At 33.4% G+C, this 13,018-nt stretch overlaps 3 protein-coding genes across 17 annotated transcripts in view; 1 reads left to right on the top strand and 2 right to left on the bottom strand.

Moving 5' to 3' along the window:
* The window catches only part of blf (bloody fingers), a 201,498-nt gene that overhangs the window by 41,791 nt on the left and 146,689 nt on the right, over positions 1–13,018 (bottom strand). The window lies entirely within an intron of this gene.
* si:dkey-253d23.2 overlaps positions 1–13,018 on the top strand; it is a 50,309-nt gene that overhangs the window by 226 nt on the left and 37,065 nt on the right. For all 8 annotated transcript variants that reach the window (XM_073937325.1, XM_009296126.5, XM_073937321.1 and 5 more), the window contains exon 2: positions 12,258–12,389. The gene's annotated coding sequence lies outside the window, so the exon portion shown is untranslated. The remainder of the gene's footprint in view (positions 1–12,257; positions 12,390–13,018) is intronic.
* si:dkey-253d23.4 lies at positions 3,385–11,222 on the bottom strand. Of its 8 annotated transcripts, none has more exons than XM_073936520.1 (6): positions 10,979–11,222; positions 9,290–9,613; positions 8,730–9,035; positions 8,436–8,543; positions 7,045–7,112; positions 3,385–4,942 (listed from the first exon to the last, which is right to left on the bottom strand). In XM_073936520.1, the coding sequence occupies exons 2-6, from the start codon at positions 9,585–9,587 to the stop codon at positions 4,892–4,894; spliced, it is 831 nt and encodes a 276-aa protein (XP_073792621.1). In that variant the 5' UTR covers positions 9,588–9,613; positions 10,979–11,222; the 3' UTR covers positions 3,385–4,891. The 8 variants fall into 8 exon arrangements, with proteins under 8 accessions (XP_073792621.1, XP_073792619.1, XP_073792620.1 ...); XM_073936518.1 differs by lacking the exon at positions 10,979–11,222 and adding an exon at positions 10,280–10,672; XM_073936519.1 differs by lacking the exon at positions 10,979–11,222 and adding an exon at positions 10,280–10,672 and having other exon boundaries at positions 9,290–9,595.

The following is a 13,018-nucleotide window of genomic DNA, read 5'->3' as shown; positions in this document are numbered from 1 at the left end:
CGTGCTGTAACTTGTAATTATATCCGGACGTACATATTATATAGATTAATCCTAGGTTTATGTGTCTTTCTGACTGGCCACATAAAGCTGACGCGAACTGACTAGTAAAACTGCTAAACACGTGACGATTGGCTGAGCATGGACCAATCAGAATCAAGTTCAAGTTTAAGAGTGGTTGCTGCGCAACTGTTGACATGCTGCGATAGTGAACATAAAATATACAACATCTTTACAGTCATTGATCCAAACGTAAAGGAGGAGCTGAGGGAGAAAAAAAGACAAACACTTGAAGCAGAAGCCACCAAATATGTTGAAATAAATGAGTTAATCGCTAAAAGGCTGGCAAAAGACTTTGGTGAAGATGTTAGCAGGGCAGCTCTGACTGAGGTGAGACGGCCATTTAATAGGATAAAATGGTAATCAGTATATACTAAAAGTTTTTAATTATTAAGCGATTTGCAGTCGTGATATTGCTTTAAAAACACATCAATCCAATTAATAAGAAACTGTTAAGTGACTTACAATGTCTGACTAAAACAAAGTTGCCTGATTTAGCTTTATTTTGTCTAACTGACCTGCTGCAGCTTCAACACGGCAGTGTTTCATTTGTGAATTCATACTAAGACATTTTCTTTTTGGCTTAGTCCCTTAAGTTAATCTGCGGTCGCCACAGTGGAATGAACCACTAACTTATTTAGCATGTGTTTTATGCAGCACTGGGCAGCATGTGCTTCCAGCTGCAACCCATCACTGGGAAACATCCATACACACTCATTCACACACATACACTTACAATTCAGCTCACCCAATTCACCTACCACGTGTTTTTGGACTTGTGGGGGGAACCAGAGCACCCGGAGCAAACCTACATGAACACGGGAAGAACATGCAAACTCCCAACTGAAAAATATCAACTGACCCAGTCAGGGCTCGAATCCAGTGACTTTCTTGCTGTGAGACGATTGTACTACACTGCTCCACCGTGCTGCCCCATTTAATGTTTTTTGAATAAATCAAGTGAGTCAGTGATTCAACTACCCATTCATGAAGACAGTCACTTGTTTTGCACCTAAATGAATTAGCTGTTCAAATGAATAAATTAAATGAATGATTCAGTGATAAAATCAGTGATTTGGCATCACATAGAGGCTATTTAATTATTTTAATTTTTGCAGTAAAATTTAAGTTATTGAAAACATTTTAACCAACCAACATTTTTGTATTCAAACAGTACTTACAACATCATTTCATTTTCTTTTTGGCTTAGTCCCTTTATTAATCTGGGGTCGCCACAGCGGAATGAACCGCCTACTCACAACAGGTCCAAAGCAACTTGTTTAAATTAATATTTAACATATTAATAAATAAATAAATGGAAGGAGCTCAATAAATATTAAAAAAATATTTTAATTGAGATTTTCTGAGAAGATATGCATTATATATATATATATATATATATATATATATATATATATATATATATATATATATATATATATATATATATTTTTTTTTTTTTTTCCCTGTTTGGCATACTCTTCTTATTTTAAAAAGTACCATTTTATCATACTGCTTCAATTATTGGCCCTAATACACTTAAATAGCAGGTATAAATAAGTCTGAAACAAACTTGAAATTATTTTTAGGATAAATGTTGTTTGCCAAAATGGCAGCAGTTATGATCACACTGAGAGAGCTCTTCTTCCTCACAGGACAATTTGCTTTTATTAACATGCCCACAGATTGAATACACTTTCAATTAAACCTCCATAGACATGTTCTTACTTTCACTTTCGATTTTGTGCCTATTAAAGATTATGCAAATGAATATACTTATGAATATATATATATATATATATATATATATATATATATATATATATATATATATATATATATGAATATATATATACAACGATATATACAGCTGGATATACGATAGATACACGAAAGAACGATATATACAGCTGGATTTTTATGAAGAATGCATTTTAGGTTATTTTTTAGCTTATAATTTAGGCCTAATGTTACATCACAACTGTTAAATCTGGGTCTTTATTGTTCAAACCTCAATATACTTTTTTCTTATTTACAAGTGTGTTCTTCAGGACTATATAATGAGCTTAGAAATTTGAGATATATTCATAATTAATCTTTAATAAATTAACTAAACTGGTTAGATTTCAGTCAACTAAATTGAGAGTAGATTTAGTCGATTAAAATCACATTACATTTAGTTGACTAAAACTAGACTATAATTACAATGAATTCAACAGACTAAAACTAAATGCCATTTTAGTAAAGAGACTAAAAATTAATCATAAATTGCTGTCAAAATTAATTAAAAGTCACCACAATGCTAGTCTACCCAATAGTATTTGAAAGTCCTAATGTCTACTCAAGCTGATCTAAGTCCATTTATGCATTCAGAGAAATTGCTGTAATGCTGTTAAGTAATAGGTGATAAAGCACAATAAAAAGAAACATAGAAGAGTTAACATGAGGAAGCGATATCACTGGCATTCAGGTGAAAATGAGTTTCTTGCATGTGTTTTTTCACTCACTCCAGGCACTACTGGTTTTGTAGCGAATGTCTTAGTAGGGAATCTACAAATCCATATTCATATCACATCATCTATTACCGTTATTACTGTAACAGTTGCACTGTGTATACTGTAGAGGGCAGCATTTAACCTCCTTTACTTTATGTGGGCTATCAAACGAATGACATTTTTCAATAATAGAAATATTATATTGTATTTCAGAAATATTTATTTAGCATTTGGAGGAGATTGTTTGCTTCTAAATAGACTATTATTTGTGCAATAATTATGATTAATTAATTGTTTCCTGAAGTTTGTTGCCGTAAAATTTAAAGTTGAGGCCACTTTTTTTTTTTTTTACAGTGTGGTTTAAACGGTGAGCGTTTACAAATTTTTACCTTATTTTCTTTTATTTAAAGGTTACATTTTTTCTCCACAATTGGCAGTATTGGATTCAAATAATTTTAAAGGTAAAATACAGAAAGGGTTTTAAACTCGTATGATAAGAGAATTCAAGGGCCATTTTTGCGACAGGGAGAATTTTTTTTAACTTGTAATGCCATAAAATACACACTAGGTGCCAATGTGGCTCTTTACTAAATATATGCAAGATTACCCTAATAATCCTAAGCAAACGACAGATAGCTTACCTATCTAAGAAAGTCAGGTAAGAAAGTCATACCTGCTTATGTCTTTGATAAGTAATTTTTTAATATAATGATTAAACACAATATTTGATAAAACCCTAGATGTTCTAAAATGTGAGATTTAAACAGTTAATAACTACTTTCTTTTTTAAAATGATAATTGTATTAGGTCAAACAAAAAGGCATTCAAAAACTGCATTTAGCAAAAGGTTTTTATTTGCTTATTTGCACTAATGGCATTACAATGTGGCAGACCTGGTTCTACAAATACTGCCATTCCCCTTTAGTACATGACATGGTTTAGCTGCTGAAAGTGAAGGCGTGAGTAAACTATAAGTAATTATTTTTGTCAGAGGAAACGATTTTTATTGAGGCAACACTTAACGTAAACATGTGGAGGTCAGTGAAATGTCATAATAAAATAATTGACTGTATAAAAACAAAGAGGCATTTTGTGTTAATACTCTACTTGTGACTTTTACGAAAATAATTCCCATAAGGCTACATAATACAGTATTAGTACAAGGAAAATGCTGTGTAATGCAAAGTTTTCTGTTTTAGGCTCAGAGCTAAAATGTTAAATACAATGGAAATTTTCAGCATTAGCTGCACAAAGTTCCCATTTTGCAAGTTTAACAGCTGCATTCAATTGGTCTGCCAAAATGTCAGGAATAAGTTCTGTTTGGAAAGAAGGAAACCCATAAAATAACTGTCAGTTAACTATTGACACTCCCATTCATCTGAACAAAAGACGTTGTCAAAAGGATAATCTCAACGGTTTTAACAGCACGTTTAGTAACAGTCAGACTGGTCAAAGGACACCTTACACTGATAAGCTCCTTTTGAATTGCTTTTGTTAATACTTAAGGCAATATAAAAAAAATATACTTAGCAATGTAAACAGTGTAGAAATATACTAAATATGTATACAATTAGAACTTAGTATGACATTTTTGGACTTGGATTGGTGTATTGGTCCCAATATTGCTAATTATTACAACACGTCTTCCTGAGTTCTCTGTTAAATCTAAACTAAAAGTAGAAATAATCCAGAAACACAGGTGAGCTTGTCAGAACATGTCTTGCCTTAGACAAAATTTCTTATACACGACTACCCACAAATCAAGTATCAACAGGTTTTAAGACTAACTGATGTAACTGTCAAACATTCAAGCTCTAATGTGCAGCAACGCCTTAGTCATCTATATCAGGGTATATGCAGGAATCCTAAAGAAAATTTCAATACCTTTTTAAAGACCTTGTAATATTTTAACCTCGTCACCACTTCAAGTTCTTAATCAGTATCAAACCTTTAACTTAATAAACAGTTGTTCTCATAATTGATTTATCAAATTATAATACTTTTTAAGACCCCGCAGACACCCTGTATATATGAAATGTTTTTCAAAGTTAGTTCTACCGAGTTAAAAATTATTCTGAAATGTTTGACATTAATAAAAGCAGTATGACCAAATGTGTTTTTTCAACTAGCTCTTTAGATTATCAAACTAAGACAAGCACAAAACATCCCCCTTTAATACTGTATTCAGCTCTATCCACTTGCTATGCTACTGTTGAAAATGCTTAATAACCATGGTAAACTACAGCGCAGAGGCACTTTTAGTCCTGAAATGAATACTTCAGTATGACTTTTTATATGCTATTGTTATTGTTGACTGCATATAAAAGCTGGGATCGATGTCATCTTGCATTAACGCTGGAGTATATGATGTGGTCGTCTTGATTAGTTGGCTGAAAAACAAAAGACAAACATTAGAAATGAAAACATAATAATGCTGTTGTTTGATTAAATCCTTCTTTATGGTAAAAGCATTACACATCCATCTGCTGCTCAAGGACAACATTTACAAGCACATGAAGGCATGAAAGCAAAAAATTTTATCACCTGGCACGTTTGAGCTTACAAAACAACCAATGATTTCTGTTTTTAAACGCACGTCATGATTTTGCCAAGATCATATGATCCAGGATTAACATATATGTTGATCCTGGAACATAATTTTTGTTTGAAAAATGTAATGTTTTGATGACTTAAGGCTGATTTATACTTTCGATTGGCTTCACAGTGCGAGCCTCATCTGAGTGTGCGCACAGAGTTGCGAATTGTGAAGGCTTTCACACTTGATGCGCTCGCTGCTGTACTGTTATTTGCAACAACAGCAGGCGATTTGAAGATACTGCTCATACATACATAATATATATATATATATATATATATATATATATATATATATATATATATATATATATATATATATATATATGCTAACTGCATACTTAATGCAAAAACTTCTATGCATTAAGAATAAAAAATACATTGACTTAAAAAGCAAATGACAAGCTGTGCACAAAATATATGCAGTGTTTTGATCAATGCTTCAAAAGAAACCTGAAGGACGTCACACCAGGCAGTTGTTTTAGATGTCTAAAGGTTGTCACATGTATGTTCATACAGTTTGGCCCGACTCAGCTTTTCACATCTTTGCATGCATCTTTGGATGGGGAGTCACACACATACACTCTCAGAAATAAAGGTATGCAAACTGTCAATGGTATGATACCTTTTCAAAAGGTACACATTTGTACTGAAAGGGTCCATATTGGTACCTTAAAAGTATATATTAGTACCTAACAAATTTTAAGAGGAACACTTTTTTACTTTTTATGTACTAATATGTTTCCTTGAGGTATTAATATGGACCTTATTGGTACAAATTTGTACCTTTTGAAAAGTGACAGCTTGTGTACCTTTTTTTCTGAGAGTGTAGTTTAAAAAAAACGTTGTGTGCTGCTCCATCCGAAATGATGTCACGCACACTCTAACTGAACCTCTGCCAACACTATCACATTCGCCACACACACCCAAACGAACTTGTGGATGGATCAAATATAAACCAGCCTTTAAGGCTTTTAGGCTTATAGAATGTCATTGGATAGACAGAAGTCCATCTGAAATTTATCCATCTGAATCCATCAGAAATGTCCGTCTTCAAGAGAAAATGCAAAATATCTTAATTTGTGTTCTAAAATTTTATTTTAGAGTGAAGTAATCTTTTAAATACTAGTAAACCATACATTCATAACGTCCATCTCAAGGGATTAAAATAAAACAGAGTTTTGCTTTTGAAAGAATTTGGGGGATTTTTGGACGAAGGGGATATTTTCCAACACTTTCCCTTTCCATTCATTATAAAGACTGGTGTCAATTGCAAGTTCCAGTGCTTTCCTGGATTTTCATTCATTCATTTTCTTTTTAACTTAGTGCCTTTTTAATTTGGGTTTGCCATAGCAGAATGAACCACCAACTTATCCAGCATATGTATATAGAAACGCCAACTAACCCAGCCGAAGCTCGAATCATTGACCTTCTTGCTGTGAGGCGACAGCACTACCTACTGCGCCACCGCGTCGCCTTTTCCTGGATTTTATCATGCTGAGTTTTACTATTTGAAATGTATATATGCGGAATTATCATTGGAAAAAACATGTGTTTATTTTCGTCTGATGTCTGTGACATTACAGAAGCATAATCATAGTATTCAGCAAATTTAAAACCTCCTAAACTCTACTAGAAGTAAGAGATGAGAGCACTTTTGGTATTTGGAGTGAATTCAGGAATTCCAGTATATGGCACTGTGACCGCCCAAGTATAAAATTGTGCAAGCACAAAAAGACATTAAGCTAGACACTGCAGTTTAAAATGCTTAGCTGTTTTGTAATCACTAAAACTGCTTTGTCACATCTGCGAGAGCAAGCGATTTTATTCTGAGCATCTGAGGTAAAAGCAAAGGCTTCTGCAGACTAACAGATTCACAGCAAACAGAGAATCTTACCGCCTTATGAACTCTGCGTGCATGAAATGTTGTTTCTGCGTAAAGTACCTCTTCGTCACAAGTCTGAACTATTTCAACAATAATAATACTGTTCAAATGTCAAAGTACTATAGTTCAAAATAGTGTTTATTAGGGCAGCACGATATTGGAAAGTTTTGACATTGCAATAATTATTTCCCTGTAATATATATTGCCATATAAATACAATTTCACTAAAATAGATCTATTTGGATAGTCAATGGGATGATTTGTATGGGAGTGAAATTTCAATACATGCAAATTAGGTAACACTTTATTTTGATGGTCCATTTGAATATTAGTAGATTGTCTGGTTAATATTTGTTGATACTGCTCCTTCAACAGACGTTTAACTGACTATAAGAAACATTGCAAGTACATGTCAATTTATGCTAACGCTAATCCTAACTAATAATCTTCTACTAATAAGTCTACTAATAATCTAATGGGAATTAGTTGGCATGTAGATGCAATGTAATTTAGGCGCAATCCCAATTCTATTTTTGTACCCCTACCCATTGGCCCTTGAAACCAATGAGTGAGTGTAAAGGGGAAGGGCTTCAAAATTGAACCCAATGAATTGGGACAGCACTACAGCACACGTCATCACATGTCATCGCGATGTCTTGCTTTATATGAGATCAGACGATGGCGACTGCTGTAGTTATTCAAGTTGTGTTATTTTTTTGGTATTTATCTTCAGAAAATCACTGGAGGCATATATCATGTTATCATAACGATATAATGTGGCAATAAGATCGTAACTGTACTGTGCATTTACACAGTGGATGGGCTAAAGGGTAGAATTGGGATTGGGCCTTAAATTCCACAAACAAACCATCAAAATAAAGTGGCACAGTAATTTATTATATACACAAAATAAACTACAGTCATAAATAATGATAAAGTTACATAAACATTGATTTCTGCGGAGTGTATAACAGTATTCCAGGCAAAAAATTAGTAATTAAACGTAATAAAGGACTGCATAGTCTTCATTAAATAAATAATTTTTAAAAACCTTTTTAAAAACATTTATATGCTCTTTGTTTTCTTTGAATGCTTTAAACTTTAAAATGTTCACATAGGTCTTTTAAAACACATGGAAACTTTAAACTTTCACTCTGTAATGGTTAAATTCTGTAGTGTCTCCACAAATCTCATGTGTTTCTCCTGTGGATTCTGGTCATCTACATTCATAACTCAACATTCCATATCCATCAATGTGACTACTGCGGATGCACACATTGCAATATCATTTGCTCAAAAAATATATTGTGCAGCCCTAGTGTTTATTAAACCATATATAGCTGCACATTTTGATTTACTTTTTAGTCATGTTAGTTAATTAATAAATTAATGGATTTACTTACCCGATTTGCATTTTCTTTGATGAAAGTATATCAGTACTGCACTGGATACAACCAAAACCAGTATCACACTAACTGTTATTCCCACCAAATGTGAATTCTGCAGGGGTTCTGTAAATAAAAAATAAAAAAAATGATAATATAAATGATTCCTACAGTGTCTGACTTTACTGAAGATGTAGTTGTGAAGTCTTTAAAGAGGGATAATTGAAAACATGAAGAAAATGTTATTTTGTAAAAAAAGAAAACAATTCAATTTTAGTAATTTATCAACCATTAATATCAGCAATGATGTACCTGATCTTTCCTGACAGGTTTGACTTGTATTCAGATGTGTGGTGCGGTTTGTGATGGGATTGTTGACCACACAGCTGTAGGTGTTGTTATCCTGATATTCCACCTCCAGAGGTAGAGAGAGACTGATGCTGAGATTAGACACACTGATGTTGGACAATACACTGTTTCCTTTGTACCAGGAGAGACTCACAGCACTCACATTCAACACTGAACACAACACTGACAATCTGGACACTGATGAACGTTCAGATGATGAAGATGATGATAATGAACAGTTTCTGCTGATGACAGGAAAAGGAAGATGAGCTAGAAATATCAGAGGGGAAAATGTTAAAATGTTGCTTTAAAAAAGTAATAACTTGAAAATTCTACATTTTTTCACATAATTTTATTTTTTTTAAAGCCCAATTGAAGCACTTTTAATTAAATTAATTGCTAAAAAATAATGCAAACTAATTTGAATGTAGACACATTTACAAAAGCAATCTTAAAACCACATCTATATAATTATTTTTTCGTTTATTTATTTATTTATTTATTAAAGTTTTGATCGTACTCACCATACACTGTAACTGTAAAAGTCTTTTGTGAGAGTGCTCTGTCGTTGCGAATCAGGAGTTTATAAAGTCCAGAGTGTTCAGTTGTGATGTTTCTGATGGTCAGAGATCCAGTGTGATTGTCCATCTGCAGTCTGTCTCCATATACCACATTGGGATATATGTTGATGTTCTTCCCCTTGATTTCAGCTATAATATTGTCTAAATTATTGATTTTATGCGTCCACACAATCTCCTCTATCTGTCCACTTAACTTTATATCTGTGTTTAGAGTGACAGATTCTCCCTCAGTCACGGACATCACTTCATCTGTGTAAACAAATGTATCTGAAATGAACAAACATTTAAAAATGTGTATTAATACTTTTGGCAAGAGAGAAGATAGTATGGCACAATCTAAAAAAGTTCACTAAAGTAAACATGACCAAAGGTACTTGTCAAAATGTTTTTGATGTTTGTAGTATAATCTTAATATCATCTTTTCATTTGCTCAGCTGCTGTTGGTTGTTCATTATTTATTAAGGTGTTATTGTTTAAGCGTGTGTTTATTTTTAGGTGGGTTTAGAGATGGTGTACTCCAAGGTGAACATTTTCCACACTGTAAAAACAAAAACTCTTAGAACCTTATTTTTGTTGTTATTGTTGAATCAATTTTACTTTTGTAATCATCTAATCAATGAAACTGACTAAAATATTAGGTTAAATTTTGTCAAAATAATATGTAGTTGAAACCTGATTAACTTATTAGGTTGAAGTTAGCCAAATATAAAAAACAGCTTTTTGTCAGAGCATTTTTTTACATTGCAACATGTCGACAATAGCTTGTTTTTGCATGCTGTGACCTGCATTTTGCTGGTTGGTTAGATAGCCTATTTTGCATTACATTTATTCATTTACCTGACGTATTTATATGTGAAAACATAAAATAGATAATTTGGAAGTCAAGCACACTTAAATATGACATTTATATAAATGAACAAAAGAATAACTCACCACTTGAGAACCAAATAATGCACAGACTGACGAAAAAAGATTTACGAATCATATTCCTCAATCTACATGTCCGTATGTAAATCACCTCATGTATAGCGCGTTTGATTGTTGACGCAAAACGTTTACTTATCTAAGTGTTTTGTTTGAACTGCGTATAGTAAACCGACTACAAAAATCCACATTAGGCACTTATCCTTTTCTCCATTTTTAGCAAACAAAGGCCCGTTAGAATGTACATGCGCAGGCTTTGTAAAAAAAAAATCAGCCCGTGATCTATCCGTTCCTGGTTCTAACGTAGTCTTACTTTGTTAAAATAAATAAATAAAATAAAGAAATACAAAGTTTAAAACGCACTTCTTGATTTTTGATGTTCAGTCTTTCATTGCTCCGCCTATGACGAAAAATACGCCTCGCCAATTCTCCCTCCCCTTCTCTTCGCATCTTTATCACGAGGTCAACAGTAAACTTTTACTAAACGTGATGTAGGCCGTTTATGTATTAAAACAAGTTATTGACCCAAACAGGATGAAGATGTGCGACGTGACATAGCCTAGATTTTTTGCAAGATTACATGTTCAGTTTGTGGTTTGCCGCTTTTCTGTAAACTCATAACTTCTTCCTGCCATCATCTCATCAGAGTACAGTTATATAAGTGATCAAGTGGTGATAGATGGCTAAAGATAATAAAGCCTACTTTACCCTTCCGCGGCTGATGATCCGGTGTGACGACCCTTGATGAATATAAAGTTGGTTGGACATTTTGACAGAGATTCAGCCTCTGCAATCTTCAGTAGTTCGTAAACGATTTAGCACAATGTCAAGAAACATACAGTGTTCTTAAAACATCTTAGAATGTCCAAAAGAACACACGTTGTTTTATTTGTTTCCATCTGTCCTAATGTAATACAATAGCTCTTATATGTAATAGCGCAGCATAGGGACTGTCTGCAAAGTGCAAAACCAAGAGCAAAAAACTACATTGTTCCAGCTAAAAGCTGCACTTGTGAAATGTATAAAAATAAATCTCAAATCTGATGGGTCTTACTAGTTCAGCAAAGAACATTTAGATCTTTTTTTAATTTATTTACCAGAATTACAGCACAAAAACGTTATTGTAACTATTGAAAAAATCTTGAAAACTATTATAAAGTTTGTTCAGTATGGCGCCCCCAAGATGAACAAGGTAAATTTTTTAACATAGATTTTAATATTCAGATATTTGAATTATTCATTAATTCCTTTGTTTTTTTTTGGCTTAGTCCCTTTATTAATCAGGGGTCGCCACAGCGGAATGAAGCACCAACTTATCCAGCATGTGTTTTACACAGAGGATGTCGTTCCAGCTGCAACCCATCAGAGAAACACCCATACACTCTTGCATTCACACCCTCACATACACTATGGCCAATTTAGTTTATTCAATTCACCTATAGCACATGTCTTTGGACTGAAACCGGAGCACCCAAAGGAAACCCGCTTACACAAGGAGAACATACAAACTCCACACAGAAATAGCAACTGACCCAGCCAGGGCTCGACCTGCTTGCTGTGAGGCAACAGTGCTACCCACTGCGCCACCGTGTCGCCCATTATTTGAATAATTGCTTTTGAAAACAAACACTATTAATACACCAACCTAAAAGAGTGTGCCTTGTTAGTGGTTCATAGGTCCAGCCAGATTGGTCCAATGACAGTGTCCACTGGTGGATGAAGGTTTACTGCATGTTCTGTCTTTCCAGTGCACAATGTTGATTTACTTTAAACTTAACTCATATCTGACTCCAATTTTAATATGAGTTGTTTTAGAATATTAATATATTTATCCTCGTTTTATCTGACTCCAATTATGAAGAGTAAATTACATTGTATAGAGTAAATTTCAGGAAAAAGTTGAACTGAATGACCTGTTCTGTTTGAACTCATAGATTTCTGTGATAAAGTATGTTGTTAATGCTGTGATATACTTCTGTCGTTCCAGGTCATGTGATTGTGTGCAGCTTTCACCCACAAACAGTGTTTCCAGCTTGAGTTTTGCATCTCGTATCTCCATTAATTGTCAACCGCCCCACATCTAACCATCAAAGACCACAGCGCATCTCATCTGGAGCAGGTACAGTAATGTGTCACAGTGCATGAAGCGGCGAGCGTTTGATCTGTGCATTTTAAAAATAGACCTCGTGCAGGTTTGCTCGGGTGCAAACCAGTACAAAGAAACATTCTGAAGTATTTATAAAAGTACTCTTCATACATTAATTATGTTTTATACCAATGAAAGCATGAATATTATGTATATTAAAGTCATTAAATGATAATATTCCCCCATGGTTTAAATAAATCATTATTTTCTACCAGGCCTAAAAAGTTTAAATATTAAAACGGGCCCACAAAAATGTCAGGTTGTGATAATAGAAACTTAAATAAACATTTAGGTCAGCTCCTATTCTATAGTGACATATAGTATTTACTGCTAGCTTTTGTGTCTAAATGTATTTGATAAATTTTTTATATTGTTATATTAGATTTTTTTTAAAGTTATTTGATGCTACTTTAGCCTTTGTCAAGTGCTTTAATGGTATAATGGACTAATTGACTACAATATTGTCATATTACTATACTGTAAATTTATAAAAACTCATTGATTTTGTTTTTATTTAGTTTCTTTGTCTTTTAGTTCTTTGTTATCTTATAACCTTTAAATTATACAGGTTTAAGTGCATTATATGTCTGATGGTCTGTCTT

This window comes from Danio rerio, chromosome 22 (assembly GCF_049306965.1).
Source record: "Danio rerio strain Tuebingen ecotype United States chromosome 22, GRCz12tu, whole genome shotgun sequence".
In the NCBI taxonomy this organism is placed as follows: domain Eukaryota; kingdom Metazoa; phylum Chordata; class Actinopteri; order Cypriniformes; family Danionidae; genus Danio; species Danio rerio.
The sequence above is the reverse complement of the archived record's forward strand: the minus strand, read 5'-3'. Positions and strand labels throughout refer to the sequence as shown.